At 38.5% G+C, this 22,340-nt stretch overlaps 1 protein-coding gene across 1 annotated transcript in view; it reads right to left on the reverse strand.

The window, feature by feature from the left end:
- The window catches only part of LOC120796544 (cGMP-dependent protein kinase 2), a 78,309-nt gene extending 64,959 nt beyond the window's left edge, over positions 1-13,350 (reverse strand). Inside the window, exons 1-3 of the mRNA XM_040139521.1 lie at positions 13,229-13,350; positions 11,917-12,282; positions 501-667 (exon numbers count right to left, since the gene is read on the reverse strand). Of these exons, the coding sequence (XP_039995455.1) occupies positions 501-667; positions 11,917-12,282; positions 13,229-13,350 (655 nt within the window). The remainder of the gene's footprint in view (positions 1-500; positions 668-11,916; positions 12,283-13,228) is intronic.
- Positions 13,351-22,340: the final 8,990 nt, after the last annotated feature.

A 22,340-nucleotide genomic window follows, 5' to 3' on the forward strand; every position in this document is an offset into this window, starting at 1 on the left:
GTTTTATCCTTATATATAGGGCCCTCCCTGTGTCGCTCTTGTTTATTCTGTACAGCAAAACCTTATTTAACTTATATAATTAAGATTACTATGGTTTTTATCTAAAATTTTGCCTCATCTTTCAACATGCATATGCATGGAAAATAACTGAAATAGATCCATCATGGACTGATTGACTTTACAACTACTTTAATGTACAGCTAAAATGATTTTAGCCTCCTTGAAAGAATACTCAACCAGTTTTTGGGTGCAACTATCAACATCTTAGGGAACTTTAAAATCTTTAAATAATGAAATGAACACCTCTGTAAATCACTCAATGTGCTGATTTTTAGAATTTCAACATCATCTGTGACTTCTGTGACTAAACTTTGGCAGCTATACCAACTCGTGTTGTAAACTGTACAAAATAACACAATATCCTACAGATTCATCAGCATATCTTATTTTAAATGAGACAGAGGAAGCCCCATCGGAGTTTCACATTTTACTGAGCTGACCTGCCAGTACGTAGAGGTAGTTTCCAGGTTCCCCCTCGTGAATGACCAGCTGTCCCTCAGTGTAAACCTTCTCATACATACAGTCCACCATCTCCCTCATGTGCTGTGGCTCCAGCTTCTTCAGAAAGTCATTGTTTATGATGGCATTGTTGATGAGCTTCTTGGTGCTGGGATGGAAAGAAGAAGCAGAAACAACCAGTGCCTGTCAAGTTGAGTCAAGTCAATTTTATTTACATAGCTCAGTATCACAAATTTGACTCAAGGGGTTTTACAATCTGTACAGCGTACAGCATCCTCTGTCCTTAGACCTCAGAAATCACTTTCAAATTGTGGACTGATCTTTGTTTACAAGAAATTCTGAAGGTCAAAGGTCTGTGGGACCAAGAAATAAATATCTTTCCAGGGTACACAGAGGAAAGCAGTGTTGGAAAGCAAGTGAAATAAGCAGCTTTATGTCAAATGGAGAATTTGTGTACAGTCTTTTTGTTATGAAGCAGTCCTGTTCATATTCCTGTACAATATTTCTTCTATACACAAGGAATACACTGCTTTTCTAACGTAATAATGCCCATGCTAAGTGTCATGTGAAGTAGGTACAGTACATATCGACTTTGGTTGGACCAGTATTCATGAGCGAAGCTACAAATACACAAACAACAAATGCACAGTGACCTGACTGTGAGTGGCCATGGGTATGGCAAGTCACTCAGAGCCGGTAAATCAATAAAACACAGAGGCCACAATTATAGTTGAGCACAAGTGAAAGACAAAGTGAAAATGATAAAGAAGATTGAAATAGGGATATGTAGCCATGATAGAACACATCACCTGAACCAAAACAAGAAGATAAACAGATGAGGTAGATGTGAGTGCAGCTGCATCCAAAGAGAGCAGTGCCCATCAAAAGGGAAAAAGTACATGAAATGTAAGAAAACAGGGACACTCGGCTAATGTGTGACACTCTGAAAGCATGCAGGTAGTGTCATAAATCACAAAGGAAGACACCTTATTTCTAGGTTGGGTTACGGAAGACAACTCAGGTGCTATGATAACTGATAGTGAACCACCAGGGAGAGAAACTATACACTGTATAGCCCAGGGTGATAAGTGATATATAGCCACCACACAAGCCAAGATCAGAAACAAGTGGCATAATTGTTGTTTTAGAGCGGCAATAGTTCGATTATAGGGGATAACAAATTAGGCCGCACTGTATCAGTGTAAGTAGAGGTTATTAATTACCTACATAAGATTGTACGTTTGCAGAAGTAGGTTACTAATAGGAGATCCTGTTAAAAAAAACGCTCAGAGAAAATGTACAGTTCCTCCACTTCCAAAGGTTGAGGAAGAGCTCAGGAGAATGAAACAAATGGGAATTATGGAAAAAGTAACCGAACCAATGAATTGGCACGCAACCAGAGAGAATCATTCCACGAGTAGATCTAAAACAGCTAAATAATTATATCAAGAGAGAAAAGTATGTCTTGTCAATAGATGAATTACTCACAAAACTATCAGGAAGCATTGTTTTCCCTGGCTTAGATGCAGCAAGTGGATTCTGGTTGAGGGGAGTTCTTGCTTGACATTTATCACACCACAAGGGTGGTACTGTTTTTAGAGGCCATAATATCTGTTCCAGAGATATTTCAGAGAAAAATGTCAGTGCTTCTGAAGGACCATGAAGGAACTGTAGTGTACATGACTGATGTTGTAGTGGAAGAACATTATTGCGGTCTAAGGAGTGTGATGGACACAAGTCCACAGTCTGGAATAAGACTAAGTGCCAAACTAAGTTAAGAGTTCCTGAGATGTGATAAGCAATGATGGCATAGCTCCAAGTCCCCTTAGAATCACAGCTATCATTAGTGTTGAACCACTAACCAATGTGACAGAATTGAAATGCCTGCTTGGAATAGTTAACTATCTAGGTCAATAGCTACTAAATTCCTCTACCATTCTGCAGCCCTTGGATGAGCTACTGGTGTCAGACAGAGATTGGATTTGGGGAACTAAACAGGGAAAGGCTTTAACTGATGTAAAGTCTGTGATATTTTCTGCCTCAATGTTGGAATGCTTCAATCCAAAATTACCTGCAGTCGTAAGTGCAAATGCCGGCAGCTATAGCCTCAGTGAAATATTGCTCCAAGACAATGGTGGATCTATGGAGGTGGTGGTTTTTGGTGAAATGACTCCTCATCAGATTGATTAAATTCAACCTTGTGGCTGTTATGGCCAATTCCTTATGAATACATCCAAACAAAAACACAGACACATCCTTTCTGCATTAAAACAAATTTGGATGCTTTTCAAGAAAATGAGATGTTGAGAAAATAGACAAAAAAAATTAAGGAGGACACTAGGAAGGACAGTGAAATACAGAGTGTGTTGTGCTATGTCAAACATATGCTAAAAATATGACAACAGCAGCAATGCTATTCCTCCCTGAGAGAGGAAACTGGATAGTGGTCCAACTAGATAGTAATCCTTAAGAACCTCCACTAGGGACAGCAAGGACTTGCCAAATGTAGGGAGCACTGTACGAACACAGTCTGGTGGCCAGGCATAGCAGACAAGGACAGAAAGCTAATATGATCATGTCAGCATTGTGACACGTGTAAACTTTCCCAGAATACAGAGTCACTAATAACCTCTCCTTTGCCAGAGCTGCCATGACAGAAGGTAGCAGCGGAAGAGAACCCAGCTTCAAATGGGCAGAAACATCCAGAAAACCCTGTCGACAATTAAGGTAAACTTCACGCCTGCTTGGCTGAAAATGGATAAATTTAAGTAGGTACTAAGTAAAGTTTATCAATATAGCACCTTTTTTGAACAGATGACAGTGAAAGTGTTTTCACAATAAAAGATAAAAGACAATCAAATAAATGAATAAAATAAAGGCAAGAAAGGATTATAAATATATAGAAAACAACACTACTCAATGGCAAGTCTGAAAAGATGGGTCATGAGCTGCTTTTTAAATGAATCCACAGTGTCCACAGATCTTAAGTCAAATGGGAGAGAGTTCCAAAGTTTAAGACCCACAATTTCAGAGGTATAGTGTCCTTTAGTTTTAAGTCTGGAGTGAAGAACAACCAACAAACCCTAATCTGAAGACCTTCAAGACAAGACAGGACCCAGAACAAAACTTTGTGGCACAACACACAACTGAGGTGCAGATTACAGTCGAGTGCTGTTTCAGTGGACTGTAATCTACATAAACCAGAGTCAAATTTTTCAAGAATGTTGTGTGCATTTAAAGCATCTTTGAACTACTCTGAAAAAACTTTTTTCTTAAATTTTGGCTATTAAAGGCTGCATAGATAGGGACCCATAGTTCTGGGGCAGAAAATGATTGAGATTTATCTTTTTTGAAGAATAGTATGTGTAAAATAAGCAGATGCAGACTGTGCAGAGACGGTGTTCATAAAAGATTGCACAATAGAATGTAAATTACCACAATACGTTTCAGCAGAAAGGGTATTTCGGCATGCAAGAGCTAATTTTACAATGGCAAAGTAAGGAGTAAGGATTAAAAGTCAAAATCAAATAAAACGCAATACTATCAGTAATAAAATGATAATTGAAATAAACAGAATCAATAATTAAATTAGGAGTAAAAACAAGGTTCAGAGTATGGCTCCTGTTGTGTATAGTTCCTGACACATGCTGATTAAGATTAAAAGGACTCTCTAATATTAATAAAATTTGTTAGAATCATCATCAATCTCCAACAATAAGCAGTCTGGATAGCTTGACGATAGAGGACAAAAAGTCACTGAATTCATACAGAAAGGAACTCCTTGTGTCATGTGGACAATAAATTAAAATGCAATAAAATGGAGTAATACATCCAACTTTGATCATTTGTACTTCAAAAGATGGGAAAATACCCAGTGCTCACCAACTGACACAAAAAGCAACTCGTGAAAATCCCAGCAAGACCTCCACCCCAGCGAGAGGTCAGAAACAGAAAATCTAAATTCCGAACCAGAATAAGAACAGAAGAATAGGTGAAGCCTGGGACAGGATACACAGATGTCCAAGACTCACACCTACCCTCCACTCACTGGAGGGCAGGTGATCTCCTCAACCGGAGTACTGGGAAAGACAAGCTGAAGAGAGCCATTTTCTCTCTCTCTCCCTCGTGTCTGTGGTTACTCTGGTGGAGCAGGCCGCCGCAGGAATAACTGACCCCTGGAAAAAACTGGGGAAATAAGGATTGCCGAACACCAGACCATGGATTTATATCACTTTGGACCAACATATACTCTTTGATAAATAACAAGGCCTGGTGATCAAACACCCAAAGCAGCAAGCCCATTTTTGACAAACAGAAGAGCAAAAAGAGGAACACACAGAACAGGTAGGACAAGACCAGATAGGCGGGCAGTGGCAGAGCCAAAAACAGGCACCATCATATCCAGAAGTTCATGTCAAGAAACGAAAAAGTCAGATGAAAAGTTCTAAAATAGGAGAAACTCAACAAGGCCTCTACCTCCACTAACTACAGGAGACAGAATTAGGCTTAAATTAGATGGAAAAAAGCCTGGACAACTGCTGCTCTTGTACAGAGCCAAGAAATCACCCCTTGTTCATTGACTCTCCAGACTGAGCCTGGTGAAGCCCCCATGAGGAACTAGCAGCATATTCAACTTGTAAACAAAGATCAGTCCACAAATCTTGAGCAGCCCTCTAAGAGCTTAGCTAAGTTCCAAGTTATCTGTTGTGACTGTGTGTTGTGCCGAATCGTCTTCAGCGAGACCCTGGGGAAACCTATAACCAGATATGGCTGTCACAACAAGACTGTGAACTTTGAAGCCAGTTGTTAGACTGAATTTATTGGGCATGACGTAATAAGGTCAGCATAACCCCTTTCACCTGATGAGGATTCTTGGTTGTCTGCCCAAAACCCAATGGCCCAAGCTGCTCTTTTTTAAAGTCTAGAATTTTCATCATCATCATCCCCTAATTTATACTGGAGAGAATAATTGAGGGAGACCCTCATTTACAATTATTGACTCAAATGACATAAACAAATATGAAAGTAACGATAAAGACGAACCAACAGAAAAAAAGGCAAGGCAGGTTTTGATATTAAAGGCAAAGAGAAAAGAAACTCAAATAAAGAGAAGACAACACATTGCTTCAAGTTCTATAAATGAAAATCACTTAAATTTCACATCAAGGAAAGATAAGAATGACGAATCTTCAAAATCTAATCCAGGTGTTCAGTATTGGGAATGTGCAGTTTCTGGAGTTTGGAGTCAGAATTGAACTCAATCATCCTATCAAAAACCACTAGAACTTCCAAAAGTCTAAATGCATACCCATATCCCATAAGGACAATCAAAAACAGAGTTTTAGAGGCTTTTGCAAATTTATTAAAAAGGAAAAACTGAAATATCATACTGACATAAGTATTCAGACTCTTTGCTGTGACACTTGAAATTTAGCTCAAGTGCCTCCCATTTCTCTTGAACATCTTTGAGGCTGCCTAGCCACACTGAGCATTCAGGGGAGAAGGGCCTTGATAAGAGCTGGACAGAGGAACCTGATGTTCACTCTGGCTGAGCTCCAGAGATCCTGTGTGGAGATGGAAGAAACTTCCAGAAGGACAACCATCACTGCAGCACTCAGCGGATCTGGGCTTTATGGCAAAGCAGCCAGATGGAAGCCTCTCCTCAGTGAAAGACACATGAAAGCTGCTTGGAGTTTGTAAAAAAGCACTAAAGGACTCTAAGACTGTGAGAAACAAGATTGTCTGGTCTGATTAAACCAAGGTTGAACTGTTTGGCTGTACGTACTGAGTAAAGGGTCTTAATACTTATGTCAAATGTGATATTTCAGTTTTTCCTTTTAAATAAATTTGCAAAAATTTTCAAAATTCTTTTTTTGCTCTGTCATTATGGGGTATTGACTGTAGATTGATGAGGGATAAAATTAATTTGAACGATTTTAGCATAATATATTATCTGACTGGAGGTACATTCCCCTTTCCACTCAGTTTTACCGCAACATCACCATACTTTTTTTTTCTCAAACCCCTAACTTGATTCGTTTTTGTCTTTATTGCTCTTTTATTTATTTATTTATTTATTTATATTATTTATTTATTTATGTATTTACTTATTTTTTATTGTACAAATATATCTGCATCCACCTCGTTTGCATGCACACACACACACACACACACACACACACACACACACACACACACACACACACACACACACACACACACAAACACACACACACATATATGCAAACGCTCACACAGTAACCATTTAAATCTCCGTCTGCTCCTGAACTTATATCTATACCCTGTCCTCTGTCCGGCTAAAGTCTTGGTATTTTTATTGTATCTTACTGTTTGTATGTATGGAAATATGTATGCCTGTATGTGTCACTGTCTGTTCACTTGTTTTTTGCTTCACCAAAAAAAAAGAAAAAAGAAAAAAAAAGCTTTGACCTAGCAAGCCCACAACAGGAGAAATAGGAAAATTAACATGAAAAAATTCATTTTATTTCATTAACTTCGACCACAAACTTCTCACCTCCTGGAAATCCGAACAATAAATAAAATAAATAACCCCGGCTCCTGCAACTATGTCAGCTTAGGTTGGGATAATTAACCATTTGCTCAACCCTTACCCAAACAGTATCCAGCCAAAGCCGCACAACTCAAACCCGGCAAGGCAGATGTGTCAAGCTTTGGATTTCTTCATATGGGTGTGCATTGGGCTCTAGTAAGAGTGATACTTGGTATCTAAAGATTTCTGAGGGTTGTGTCTCCTTTTAATTGTGTCTCCAAGAACAAATAGCAACAGCGTAGGGAATAGATTAAGCATTGTGTTGGTCTGCTCTTAAGGAAAGGCACAGCATAGAGTAAAGTAAGCACAGCTGGCTTACTAGCTTACTACCTACAACTGTAATGTGGCATTACTTAAGTCTATGAGTTAGCAAAACATTGGCTTGCTACATTATTTTTTGGGATTAAGGTTAGGAAAAGACCTGCTAAGAACTGATACACTTCCTGGGAGCCAGTGTAACACCCACCCCAGACACTACAACATCAGACTTTAGGGTGAGATTAGCAGCTCTGTGTAGCTCTGTATTGAATTTGGATTTTTATATTAGAAAATAAAATACATATTCATAATTTTGCCAGACACATCAGTTAGTCTTCGTCCTTAAAGCCCTTTCTCTTTTAAAAGGAAATCATACTGTATGAAAATATGAACAATGAAGCATAAATGTAACCATGGTTGTCCATGGTTATATTTCTAATGTATTTATGTAGTAAATATTTCTATAATATATATACTGTATATATAGTAATCATAGTAAATAATAGTAAATATGGTTAATAATAACTATATGTATTTTTTCTATAGTATTGTACTGTACTGTATAATACTAGGGCTAAATAAAATAATTATGCTGTTCCTTTATTTCCATGTCTTTTACATGGCTAATCAGCAGGTGAGGATACTGACTTTTTTGTATCATTATACAGCACTTAGTTTGCATTATATCATGTACGCAACCATCTAATTGAAAGGCCCCTTTTTCAGATTTCTCTTTTCTATACAAGTCCGCTGGAGACATTAAAAAGTCAAACAACAGTTTTCAACCCACCCCCTGAGATAATGTTAATTAGGCATCCAGCTATAGCCAGAATATGCCAGTGATAGTTCTCTAAAAATGAGTAGCTAATTTTGTCTACCAAAATTACCATGGATTTTGATTCTGACAAATCTCCCACTGTTAAGTGTAAACTGCACACATGTAATGCTAGAACACAAAACTCAGAATAATCTTAATCACTTAATTATCTCACACTGCGCCATCTCCAATTTTTTTTTAGCAGTTATAGGTATGATTAGAAAGACAGTGATGCAATTATACATATGTGAGGAAAAAGAGAGAAAGGGTCAGTTACGCTAAATTTTGTAAGATTTTGTTAAAAAAGTTAGCATGTTCTTATATAATTGGCCATTAGTGACAATACCCTGTCACTGTCTAATTGTTGCCAGAATTTGTATTATTTTCAACAAATGTGATCCTATCAGTACTGTATAAATACTGTTATGGTTTTATCATACATGGATTCTAGACTGATACACTCTTGCAAATTTGGGTCCTGAATTCAGTGAGCGTGTGTTTGTGTGATTCCCTGATTACCACATCATACAGATGATGTGCTAGTGCATTCAGTGAAAAGGAGCATGCTGAAGAGTTCTGAGTAGAGGGCAAGTGAGGCAGCATAGGTTGTGTAATTGAAGCCCATAATGACCCAGACCCTACATTTAGATCCTGTGGCCTTTTGTTTCCCTCCATGTCTTCCTATTATCCTGCCATGCTAATAAAACCTCTCAGATGTGGGGGGTATTACAAAAGCCTGCCAGAGCTCTCACGTCCTCCTGCCAATGATACTCTGTTTGTTTTGATCACATTTGATCAAACTGTTTAAATAAAACAGGACAGTTTTTTTTAGCAACTGAAGAATTTGTTGATTTCTATTTTTGTAATACATAATTTTCTACTTATATTACAAGTGATGGGTTTTTTTGAGATTTTTTTTTTAGTCTCAGTAGTAGTTTGTCTCCAGCCCAGCAATTATGTTTAGTGGTTGTTTCCAGGTGCTTGAGTAGAGTCCTTTTTGATGCTGACTGGCTTATGCCAGATTTGAGGCCTTATTTCTCAAGTTGAGTTGTATATTTGTTGTAAATGTCCCAGTTGACAGTGATTCATATTTATATTCAGTCAGCACTGTTGACACCCTGTGGGCATACATTTGTGCTCCTTTTGGTTTTGTTTTGACTAAATGTAAGGTAAACATGTAAACATAAATTCACCTCATCAAAACAACTGCTAAATTCCCTTCAGTCCGGTCAGTTTGTTATATTCCTGTTTTAATATCAACTGACGCCTTACTTTCCATTTGTTTCATCTTATTCATTTATGACCCATGTCGGGGCTCTGTCTTTGTGGGTCAACCCCGTTAGCTAACCGTCCTTCACGAACCTCTTCTCAGCTTTAGTTGAACACAGGTGGGATGCCACCTGGCTTTGGTGAACTGGTATTGCTACCAGGAATGGCGAGTCATTAAAAAATAGTGACACTTAAATGCCATTTAACTGACCCGCCAACCAAGAGAGAGAGAGAGAGAGAAAGAGACAAAGAGATAGAGAAAGGGAGAAATAGGCCATTTGCAGTGCCATCAAGTAAGGGAGTGTGCAGACGGATAGACAGAGGGTTGAAACTGAAACGAAACTTTATTTGGTAAATTATTTGATGTAAATGAGTATATTTCTTGACTCTATTAGTCTGACATTGTATTCGTGTTTCATCCAATTCCCTCTTTTAGGGGCCTATTATTTTGTCTTGTTTTGGCCGAACCAATCAGTAGCAAGTTGATTTGACAATTGCAAGAAGCAGTTAACCTTAACGTTAATAAAAACTCTTAAATTAGGATATTTCTAGTAGTAATGTTGTAATGAGCAATTGAACTTCTTACATGCACATTCCATTCTGAACCATACCGGTGTGTTATTTTCCCTATTTAGTCTAAAATGCCATGGTTTTCAAAAGCATATTGTAACAGCATCAGACTGCACAATATCTGCCTGGTAATGGCCCAACCCCACCGATGTAGTGCATTGGAACCAAAAATTGAAATGAAATTGTCATGGTTGAAATGTAGGGCATAATAATGGAAGACATTTTTTCATCTGAATTTATCTTATCATGGTGTGACCTGACATCCCATATTTGTTACTCACACTCATTTGTGAGCTACACACTGACTATACATTCACCAAGCACTTTATTAGGAACATCATACTTATACAGGGTAGTTCCTCCCTTTGCTCTCAAACAGCCTCAGTTCTTCGTGGCCTGGATTCCACAAGGTTTGGAAACTTTCCTCTGAGACTCTGGTCCATGTTGACATGATTGCATCACATCATTTCTGCAGATCTGTCACATTCATGCTGCCAATCTCCTGTTCTACCATATCCCAAGGCTGTTCTACTGAAGTTCACTAAACTGTCATGTTCATCAAACCAGTTTGAGACAACTTTTCCTTTGTGACATGGAGCATTATCCTGCTGGAAGTAGCCGTTAGAAGATGGTAAACTGTGGCCATGAAGGGAAGCAGATGGTCAGCAACAATCCTCAGACAGGCTGTGGCATTAAAACCATGATTGATTGGTATTACGGCGCTCAAAGTGTCCAAGAAAACAATCCTAATGTACCAGACATGGTCTTCTGCTCTTGTAGCCCATCCACCTCAAGGTTGGACGTGTTGTTCATTCTGAGCTGCTTCTCTGCTCACCACAGTTGCAAAGAGTGGTTATCTGAGTTAACGTAGCCTGTCTGTCAGCTCCAACCAGTCTGGCGGGTCTCCTCTGACCTCTCTCATCAACAAAGTGTTTCTGTCCACTCTGAGTAAAACTCTAGAGACTGTTGTGTGTGAAAATCCCTGGCGATCAGCAGTTTCAGAAATACTCAAACCAGCCAATCTGGCACCAACAATCATGGATGATGAACATTGATGAATAAGCAGGTGTACAGGCGCTCCTAATAAAGTGCTCAGTGCCAGTATGTCTTCAGTACAATTGGCCCCTTGCACCATCACCTGCTAAGGCCTTATTTTATAATTATGGCTTCCAAATCTCATAATTATTATTTACTATCTTACTTTCTCATAATTATGAGAAAAGACCACCTAATAATAATAAGACAGCTATAATTATGTGAAAATTGGCTTGTAATTACAATTGTTGATTTACATGAAATGAAGCAGTTGTATCGTGCATGTTGTTGGAGCGTTTATGTATTAGACACTAGTAGTGACAGTACGCTAAACAGAACCATTAGCATGTCTACATTGCAAAGGCATCTAAAGTTCTTGGGATTGTTCAGGTGGAAAGCATTCTGATCTGCTCTGCTCTGGTTACCGAACACAGGCGAGAACACCTGTTCTCACTTTTCTCGTGATCATGAGATAGTAAGCCATAATTATAAAATAAGGTCTCCACAATTTTTTCCCTGTGGTGAATGCAGTGCACTTCTGTACAAGCAATATTTGGTGAGTGTCCAGGGTTTAATCTGCCATGTTGCTCAGCCAACTCCCAGCAAGAATTTATGATTGTATAATCATCTAATCACACACAATGAGAATCTTGAAAGATAAAATATTGTGTAGGCTAATCTCTGCATAATGTCCATGAACCAGCACACAATTTGGGCTTGAAACGGTCATGTGTAGAAATACCCCTATTGTGAAAAGTGGTCACTCATGTAATCCATGAACTGAAGTTATTAAAGCTCAAGTACTTTTCATGTCCACACAGGGTGAGTGTTTCATATTCAAAACAGAGATTTTGAGTGGCCTATCCCTATAACTTACTGTGAGTCTTTGTGGACAGCCTTTGTGATAAAGGTGCGTGCTGCTCTGAAACCTCCACAGAAGTTCTCTGAGGTGGGTTCAGCAGAGACACCTTCTTTTGCTTTAAGCCTGCGGTGGACCTCCACAGCAACCCTGTGGAAGCGGCTGGGACCCTGGTTGATGACGCTAAAGCAGCGGTGGCTGTGGTGGCACAGGGCCGGTGGAGAGCAGCCCAGGATATTGTTGTAGCCGATAGCATCCTGGAGCTTGTCAATCTGAGAGACCTTGGCATCCAGTTCCCTCTGAAGATGTTGTAACTGAAGCTCCTGGGCTAGAAATTCTTGGTCCCGATGTGCCAGCTCCGCTTCTAGGTGGGTAATGCGCAACCTGCAGATCAAAATTGTTTCAGCCACTGAATACACATAAAGGCAGTCTCACAAAGCCAGGCTACTGTTCACAAACTCAGTCTGCCCTACAAGACACAACTGTTGAAAACATCTAGTGAGAAATGCTGAGCTCGACCCATGAATAAATTATGGGGAAAGTTTAGATGGAAACATGACTCTCAAAACTTTTAAACATTGTAAACAACTAATTCAACTTGGTGTTACTTAAACAACAATGCATGTGGTGAAATGTGCCAAAAGTCAGAGGAGCATTCTCGTGGAAGCCCAGTGCTAATTTTAAATGATGTTTTGCTTAGCATGAGACCCTACAGTCCCTGTCAGGCTGTGCCGTTATGAATCTACTGAGCCCTCGGGTGCTAAAAGAAATATTTTTTGAAAAATAATTTAATGATGAAAAGTGTTTTTGAAGGCACTGACAAACAAAATTTGTCATTAAGTTTGGAGAATGTCTTGGTTATAGATGAAGCATTTGCTTACAACCTCATGTATACCGTATTTTCATTTATATGAATTTGGTGATATTTGTCAATATTTTTCCACTTTCAAACACTGCCCACCAAGGGGTGCTTTGATCTAATCAGGTATTGGAAGGATATGTGGTGATGTCTGAATGATCTGATGATGTTAATCATGACAGCCGTCTTGAAATGATCCATGTTGAAAACCAATTCTCTATTGAACCCTTCCAAGTGAAAATGATGTACTGTCACATTAAAGTTTAAGAAGCTAATAAACCAAATGACAAGATAACTCTTTGATCTATATATCCAATTTACTGCATTTCCTAATGGTCACACACACACACACACACACACACACACACACACACACACACACACACACACACACACACACACACACACACACACACATCTCAATAAAACACATGCATATTAACAAATATACTCAAAAGGTTTGGATCTAACCTGAGGGAATCTGTATACAGCCCAGGAGGATCTGTGCGGATGGAGGCCAGGCAGCTGTTCTCCTCAGCCCGTGGGGCTTTTATTGAACCATTGCCCATGGCCAGGCACTGACTGGCCACCATAGGAAGAGCCCAAGCATCAAATTTACAGTGATGACTGTCTAAGGGGAAGCTCTGCAACCAGAAAAGGGGCTCTTTTTTCTTTAATGCCTCCCCCGTTCAATACTAAAATGTTCTACACATATGAAAATGACAAGCATTATTCATCCAGGTGTGTGAGTGTTTGACCGACTGACGACATGTGTCAGTCAATCAGTTATGATTCTTAATGAAAAATAAAAACTTGTTCAATATATTGTGTCAGGTTGACAAAAACAGTGCTGCCTTGTATCATCCTTTACTCATACTTCTACAGTGCTCAAGAGTGTACAAATAAGTCACACATTATAGCTTATATTTATGGAGAAATTGAAAAAGAAAAAAATGAAAAGGTTTAACACTTCTAACATAACATACACCTATCACTGTATTATCTGTCAATTATCCTTAAGCATGTCTTAAAATCAGATGTTTGTGCTACACAGCCTTCTCATTCTCTCAAAATCTATATAGTCTATTTTTCAAGACAGAGAACATTTTCCATTATTTACTTACAAAGTGGCTGAGGAATGCATTCAAAATGATCCTGGCGCTCTGAAACACATATATGATCAATGTCTCATACTGCCTCTAGAACTCCTGCATCTTATTTGGTTGCCGTGCACAAGCACAATGACGCTAATCTATGCTGTGAGGGCTCTTTTACCATTTCCAATTGTGTCACCAACAAGTGGATCTGCTGAAGAAATGTAAGTATCTGGCAACCCCTTGTGGCCTTGTAGTGTTCAGGAGATCGAGAGAGAGAGAATTTATACAATAATTACAATTTGTAGAGTAATTGGATACATGTTTTCCTACAAAACCTGATCCTGTGGGTCAGAGAGGGGTATAGTCATGCCCCAAGTATTTCCATGATGCTTTTTATTCTATTTTGGAACCAAAATGCCTTTCTCTGTATTTTTGTATCTAACTTTGCCTGGTAAACACAAACCCACCTCTGATTACTTTCTTAATCCTGGCTGGAGCACTACATATAGGTTAGCCAGTTGCATTCTGTATAGTCAGTGTACAGGGCAAAATTGAGTGTGAGTAACAAATATGTGACACCTTGACTAAATTTAAAAAAAAGGATCAATATTAGTTTTATCCTGTATGACAAATTAAGGTAATTAGGTATTAGGTAAATCTGTGCATAACAAGTTGTGAAACTGCACCCGCTTTAAAAAAAAAAAAAAAAAAAAACAAATCCCAGGAGATCAGCAGTTTCAGAAACACTCAAACCAGCCCGTCTGGAACCAACAATCCTGCCACGGTTAAAGTCACTGAGATCACATTTTGAAATAAACCATAATAACAGGGCTATCCCTCTGCGTCAGTTGTTTAAAAGGTATGGGCTGATGGTGTACTGTGCAATCTTTTTGCTGCATGATGTGACACCACATCAGCCACAGAGCTGTAGTGGGCTACCTGTGAAAATTTGTGTTAGCTGAGCACCACCTACAGACATTATTCGGTAACACATGCCCTGCTACAGCACAAATGTGTTGTAAATCCCATTACCTCTATGGGAATGCAAAGCATCAGCTTGTTTATAGGCGACAAAATGAAGCCCATAAGGAAAAGAACTCCCTACCTACAGTAAAACACGGTGGAGGTTCTATCAGGCTTTGGGGCTGCTTTGCTGGCTCTGGTGCTGGAGGCAGTGAATGTATCAAAGGATTGATGAAATCATAAGAACACCAAGGCATTTTAGAGCGAAATGTGTTACCCAGTGTCAGAAAACTAGGTTTGAGGCGAAGGTCATGGGTCTTTCAGCAGGACAACGATCCAAAACAAACATCCAGCAGCACAAAAGAATGAATGAAAAGGAAAAGAGGGACTGTTTTAAACAGGCCAGAAATGAGTCCCGACCTAAATCCCATTGAAAACCTTTAGAGAGAGCTGAAATCTGCCATTTCAAAAAGGACTCTTGCAAACTTAAAAGAGCTTGAACGCATAGCAATGGAAGAGTGGCAGAAATGGTGGAAGAAGCCTCTAGATGGCTACAAGAAACATTTAGAGGCTTTCATTGTTGCCAAAGATTCTGAAACCAAATATTATTGAATGTTGCCAATAATTGTGTCTTGGCTACATTTTGTGTTTGTAATATTTCACTATTATGAAAGTTTTGTTCTTATTTTCTTTTGTTCAGTAACCTTGGACATTTTATTAAATATTCTGATTATAAAAAATTGGTCACTTTTTATTTATTTCTGAAGATATTCTAAATTCTGTATTTAAATTTCAGGGGTGCAAATAATTTCAACCAGGACTGTAGATTTTCCTGACCCACAAAGACACCAGGGGAACATTCAAACTCACATGTAATCTGTAATCTGTAAAATGCTTTTAAAATGTAGGATTTACTGCAGGGCTTTGATTGAATTGCACTTGGTGTTCCCTTATGTCCTAATATTTCTGAACGGCTATAATAATATAGCACCTAATGACAATATCCAGTTTGATATTTTCACTAAAACGTGATTGAGATATTTCTGTTTAGTGTAGAATTTCATTATGCATTTGAATGTAACATGAATGAACCACTCTGACAGGCTTGTGTCGTAGCCATTATTTCTTGGGCAGTCATGTTATGTGACTACAGAGTTTTCCAATGTCATACCAGTATATAACATAGATGAAACATACATAAGACTTACACAATATTCTAATGTCTTAACATGCATCAATAGTATGCAGGGATACAATAAATCTTGCTAGGTGGTTAACATTTACACTTATGGAAAAAGTATGAATAGAAATTTGTACAGCTTATTGTAGTTGCATTTTGACAAACAATACAATTGTATGAAAAAAACACAGATTAAAAGAGAGAAAAGCTGAGGATGACAGATAAAATTATTACCTAATATATAAAATCATACCACTTGTCTTGAAACAGGCTCAAGTCTACACTGGATACATGACCTACATAGGAAATATACACATACCCACACCATTGAATTATAGAATGATGTGGTCATGCTGAGATCAACATAAAACAATACATCAGTAATGACTTAACCTGGACACCAGAGGGAAAACCCACTGGACATGTCGATGAGATTACATGAATTAATGGGCAATTTACAGCCTGTTTGAAGATGAGTATCATAAATGAATGCAGACCACTGCTCTTTTTCCACTACGTAACAACACAACAAAGGCCTTATTTTGTCCTGCTCCTATAATGAGAGATTGAATGTTCATGCTATCATTTTGTCTACTTTAAACATTTGAATATATTTCTTCTTTTTATTGGTTGTCTGTGGAAGAAAGGGAAAATTTGTTTCAGGACAGGCAAGAACAAAATATACTTGTTTTGTTTTTTTGGGTTTTTTTTTGTTTTTATTTTGTTTTGTTTTGTTTTGTTTTGTTTTGTTTTGTTTTGTTTTGTTTTGTTTTGTTTTGTTTTGTTTTGTTTTGTTTTGTTTTGTTTTGTTTTGTTTTGTTTTGTTTTGTTTTGTTTTGTTTTGTTTTAGTACAGTGATATCCCTCTCCCTTTTTTCTCCCCCTACCTCCTGTTATTACTTCTACTTCCCCAGTGGGCAAGCAATCCCAACATGGTGGTCTTGCTGATAATAATAATAATAATAATAATAATAATAATAATAATAATAATTGAACAAATGGGTCAAATAATTTCAATTCAATGTTATTCATATAGAGCCAAATCATAACAGAGGTAATCTCAGGGCACTTTTCATGTAGAGCAGGTCTAGACTAGGACTATTTATAGTTATATTTACAGAGACCCAACATTCCCCCATGAGCAAGCACTTGGCAACAGCAGCAAGAAAAAACTCCCTTTTAACAGGTAGAAACGTTGAAAACAACCCAGCTCATGCTGCGTTAGTTTCGTGTTTACTTCTATTTCTAGTGGGATTGTATGAACCAGGTGTTGGGTTTTCTTATGTCGTCGTTTCCTGTTTATATGAATAATACAATTATTAGAAGCATTACAAGGAAAACGTATGACTGAGGCTCATTGTATCTTCTGAGCAGAATGCTGCCCCAGAAATCTTTCCGTGATCTGATCTGACTCAATGCAGCAGCAAAAAACGAATGGTTGAAAGAGATAAATAAGAATAATAATGATAATGATGAAATTATTACGAGCTGTGGCTGCAGTCTTTCAGGACAGCATTTTCAGAATGAACATGGCACAAATCCGCCACAGCAGTGTGAAAAAAGTAGGCAGTGGTACAGGGATCAGAACCTCAATCTACAGTGCCACACATCCATGGTAACTGAAACTGTAAACAATAAGACATATGAGCCTGAAGTGATTAGTCATAGTCATCTACAGTGGGCCCACATCTCAAAACAGTCTAAATCCTATATGAGGGTTTTTCTTCATTTGCACAACACGACAGCAACTAACAAGCTTTATTCTGTAAACACCTCTGATTCAGTGAAAGTGAAACTTCTTGGAGTCACAGTCGACCTCTGTATGAGCAGTTCCCAGGGCTAAACCGCAGCTTCAGCCAGGTCGAAGCTCGTGTTTGGCCGGATTTCGTCATTTCAGAAATTCCCTGATCTGCTAAAACTTCTATGTGCTGCAAGAGCAAACAGACAACGCAGAGCAGCTGCTGAAAACACTCCATCCATCTCTGTCCGCTGTTTGGGGATTTCCTGCTCACAGGTTTGAACAGGAAGACCTGAAGGAGGTTCAGTTCACCAGCTGTCTTCTTCTTCTTCATGTTTGTTTTTTTATTTTTCTAACAAACCAAATTAACAACCAGTAACAGTGTCACAGTTTTCTATTAGAGTAAAATCAGCAGAGCTAGCACTACGGTAGCAGCTTGCTTCTGTTATTCTGAGTGAGAAAATGTGTAATAGATGTTATAAACAGACTTGTATATCTTTTCATGTGTGATAATATGTATAAGAATTTCATTTGGGACCAAAATAATCAGTTCAAACTGTGCGGTCACAGGTGAAGGTCACAGATGCCCTCTGATTGGTTCAGCAGTAAGTCGGCTCCAGTTGTGTGCCGGCAGGTGGACAGGACGTTGTTGTGTCCGTCAGCAAATCGTGGTGAACAAAGGCCTCGAGGCTGAAGCGGCTGGAGCTGACGCCGCCGACAACAGGCAGGTAGGAGTGGTGGAGGATTGGCAGCTGCACGGGCAGACGCTGCCGCACGCTGACGGAGACCACAGGCAGAAAGAGTCGCTCAAAAAACAAAAAGTGCACACGTTGATGAAATAACTGACTTCGCTAACAACTCATTACCTACCTGAACAAAATGTCTTCTTTAACTGCCGTTCACTATACATTATTTTTGTGTTGTAGATGCAGGAAATGGATATTTCATCTAATTAAATCCAAACGAATATAAGGTTTGCCAGGAATATTTGAAAACAACGTAAGAAAACCAAGCTGTATATTCGAAATATTCAGCTGCAAAAAGAGTTTATGGTCCAATGTGAATTCACCTGTAGCTTAAATGTTAAAAAATACAGATTGTGCTTTAAAGTCCTTAAACATGCCATGGATCATCTCTGTTGTTATGAAAAATATTGTCAGTGAGGTCCACAGTTTCTTTTCTCTGCTAAAAGGAGAGAGTCCCTGAAGGAGTTCTGTGCTGTTTGTGATGTTGAGCTCCAAGAAATCCTTCGCCTCGTGGTGACCAGATGGCTGTCACTCAACGTTGCAATCATCCACCTGCTGCAGAACTGGACTCCTCTGAAGTCGTATTTTATCAGCAGTGGCGATGACTGTCCAAGGAACTTGCAAGCATTGCTGAGGTTGAAAGGGGATGCTGCTAGAGTTGAGGAGGAGGCTGATCTTGTGGAGGTGTACCTCCTCTACTGTAATACTGCCCTGTCCCTCTTTGACGAGCTGGTCAAAAAGCTAGACAGGGATGACACCACGTCAGCGGACCTCTATGCCATTATGCACTCTTTTCCTAGAAGATTAACTAGAGAAAAGATGAGTTTGATGGTTTCCTGACAAAACAAAAGCTTTAGTGTCTCTCTCCATCTGATGCTGATATTACCACACAGGAGTTTATAGCCTTCTCAAACACCACCATCAGTTATGTCCAGAAGTGGTTAAGCTTTTCAGACGACAACTGGCTGTTTCACCTGCAGCCCCTTTCTCTGACATCTGGGAGGATCTCCTATGACAACACAGAGAAGATCACTGATCGGCGTCACCTGGTTGGCAGGCGTAACATCTCCATGTTTTAGCTCTATGATGAGTGTGTTACTGCCAACAGCACTGTAGATTCCCTCACAGACCATTGGGGGTGGGTGTCTAGGGGAACAGCTGAGTGGTGGATGACGGTTCTCCAGGTAGCTGACCTTCCAAACATCCTGGCTGTGATGTCATTTGTGCTCAGCACCCCATCCTCCGCTGGGTATGTGCAGAGGGTTGTCCGTTCAATGAAAAATAAATTCACAGATGTGCAGAACAAATGTTCTGTTGCACTAATGAAGAGTGAGCTGATCGTCATCTCGCTCAGTTTTACAATGCAGCTTTGGAGGATAAACGACGAGTTACTGCTGCAAGAGATCAAGAAGAGTGCAAGTGGAAACTACAATTACTGCTGCACTTTACATCCATATCCTTCCACACTTAATATAATATATGTAGTGAAGATTTACATATATTAGACTGAAGGAATTTGATAAATGGTATTAAGTTTTTTTTAAACATAATTAGCATATTAGCTCTTGAGTTATGGCTAAAAACTTGTTTTGCGAGATCGCAGTGACCTTGACCACCATAATCTCATCAGTTCATCCTCGTTTCCAAGTGAACATTTGTACCAATTTTGAAGAAATTCCCTTACGACGTTTCTGAGATATTGCATTCAAAAGAATGGGACGGGCCATCTTTCATTTCTCTGCTCATGACTGGGTTGGTGTGGAAATAATATATTTTAATCCTTAAATTTCATTTACAGATGTCCTAGGATCCATATAGCAATATAGCCATACCATCCATAGCCTAAACATCATCTCTCCCAACATTGCCCAATTTATCATATTACTCACTTATCAGCTATGAATAACATTGTCCTTTGTTCCACTTTGCGTCTCAATTATCAGTCATTGCATTTATTTAATGTATTTAATACATTTTCATTATTTAAATAATGTGTTCCTCTGCAGTCGAGATCGGCAATCAATTGAATGAGGAAGTCATGGCTTCTGATATCAGACTGACTAATTTGATTAATTGAATTATTAGTTAATTGGTTTAATTAATTTACTGCAAAAGCAAGTGGTGTCCTATGAGTATTTATATTTCAAAATTCTGTTGAAAAGTAGTTCACGCTAAATCTGTTACTCATGTAATACTATCGCTCAAAAAACAAAGCTTATCATATTCAGTTTGGTGCATTTGCTTGTCTTAATACATGGGCCTATAGAGACATTTCTGGTAAATGGTTGAAGCCATTTATTATGTAATGTATGGATAGAACTTCTCGCAACCAAGTATGTGGGCATTTTTATGTTATACTGTATCTTTAGATGATTTTAAAACTGAAGGGTGATACTGGTGTAAGACCCGTTGTTTTGGACAAAATTAGGATTAGGCACTAATCAAATATTTGTTCTAGGTCCAAAGTAGTCGGATTTCCTCACACTAATGTAATATTGTCCAACACCCCTCTCCTGCCTTCAGTTACGGCAAAACACACTTTAACAATATAGCATTTCTTTGGACTACCAAGCTCAAGGAATGTTAACCGCTGGATAGGCATGGCAGAATTGCACTGCTTTTGGGCTAATGTAGCAGTTTTGCTAGCTTACACACTCTAACTTTAAAACTCAGAAAAACTACTTTAAGAAGCATTTTAATGTCACTCAATATTACACACAATATGAAACAAAATACTAACCAACCTTGTGCCATCATCAGCCAAGTGCTAAACAAACAAAAAGAATCACATTTCCTTCATTTGGAGGACACACTTTTACTTTGTTGTCACTCTTTGTCACCATTTTTTTTGTATTTCTAATGTATTTCTCCTACCAGCATCCTTCAAAATAAAAGAACCGGTCTTTTAAACTAACAGGACAAATAACACAGCCTTAAGATGAAATGAGTAAACATGGAAAAACAACAGATTATTCAAGTATACTAGACCATACTAAAAGTTATTTTCATTGCTGTAAATGCTGTCCTAGCTGTGTTTCTGTGCAGTAAAATTTATACTGTTACTCAGATAAAAATATATTCACTACTTGTCAAGGTTCCTTACCAAACAAGACATGATGCTGAAATCAATCAACCATAACAAAGTATATATTAAAAATATTGTTCTTTCACATCTGTAATTGCTTTCATTGAAGTACAAGTACAAAATAATGTATGTATTTAAGTGAATGGTTGAGGAAAGGTGTTGTAGCTATTTTTTTTTCTCCCATTAAAACAGTTACATGTAAGCTAACATGAGGATCATATTTGAAGTGGAGTGAGTTAGCTACCTAGCTCATCATTGCAGGTGAGAAATGTTGATTAAAAGAGGAACAGCTCCAACATTATCTGCTTCAGTTTGAAGTTAGATAGTCAGAATGTCCACAAACTGGCTGAAATAACTTGAAATTTTCTGGATTATGATTGTTTGGAAGGTGTGGATTGACATTTAGTAGCTGGATGGTTTAACCAGACACCTATGACGTAGGTGTTGGTTTTTCTTTCTAAATCAATGTGCCAGTATTAAACTGTAGAGACAGCAACAGCCTAGCCTCAGCTAAAGATCTTGGTGCAGGGCTATTTGTATAATCACCAAAAAAAAAAGCATAAATAGCTTCTGAGTTAGAACCATGCAAATGTAATTTTAAATGTATATCATGTTTGTGTGAATCCAGTAGTCCAAATCAACTAACAGTAGGAAGAGGAAATTGGACTTAAATAGAGGATCTAAATAACATTAGCCAAGATACAGCTGTTAGCCTCGTCCGAGGGACGGCTGGAGGGAGAAGAGAAGATCGGAGAGGAAATGTTACCCAACCCAC

The sequence above is a fragment of the Xiphias gladius genome, chromosome 11 (assembly GCF_016859285.1).
Source record: "Xiphias gladius isolate SHS-SW01 ecotype Sanya breed wild chromosome 11, ASM1685928v1, whole genome shotgun sequence".
NCBI classification, from domain to species: Eukaryota; Metazoa; Chordata; class Actinopteri; order Istiophoriformes; family Xiphiidae; genus Xiphias; species Xiphias gladius.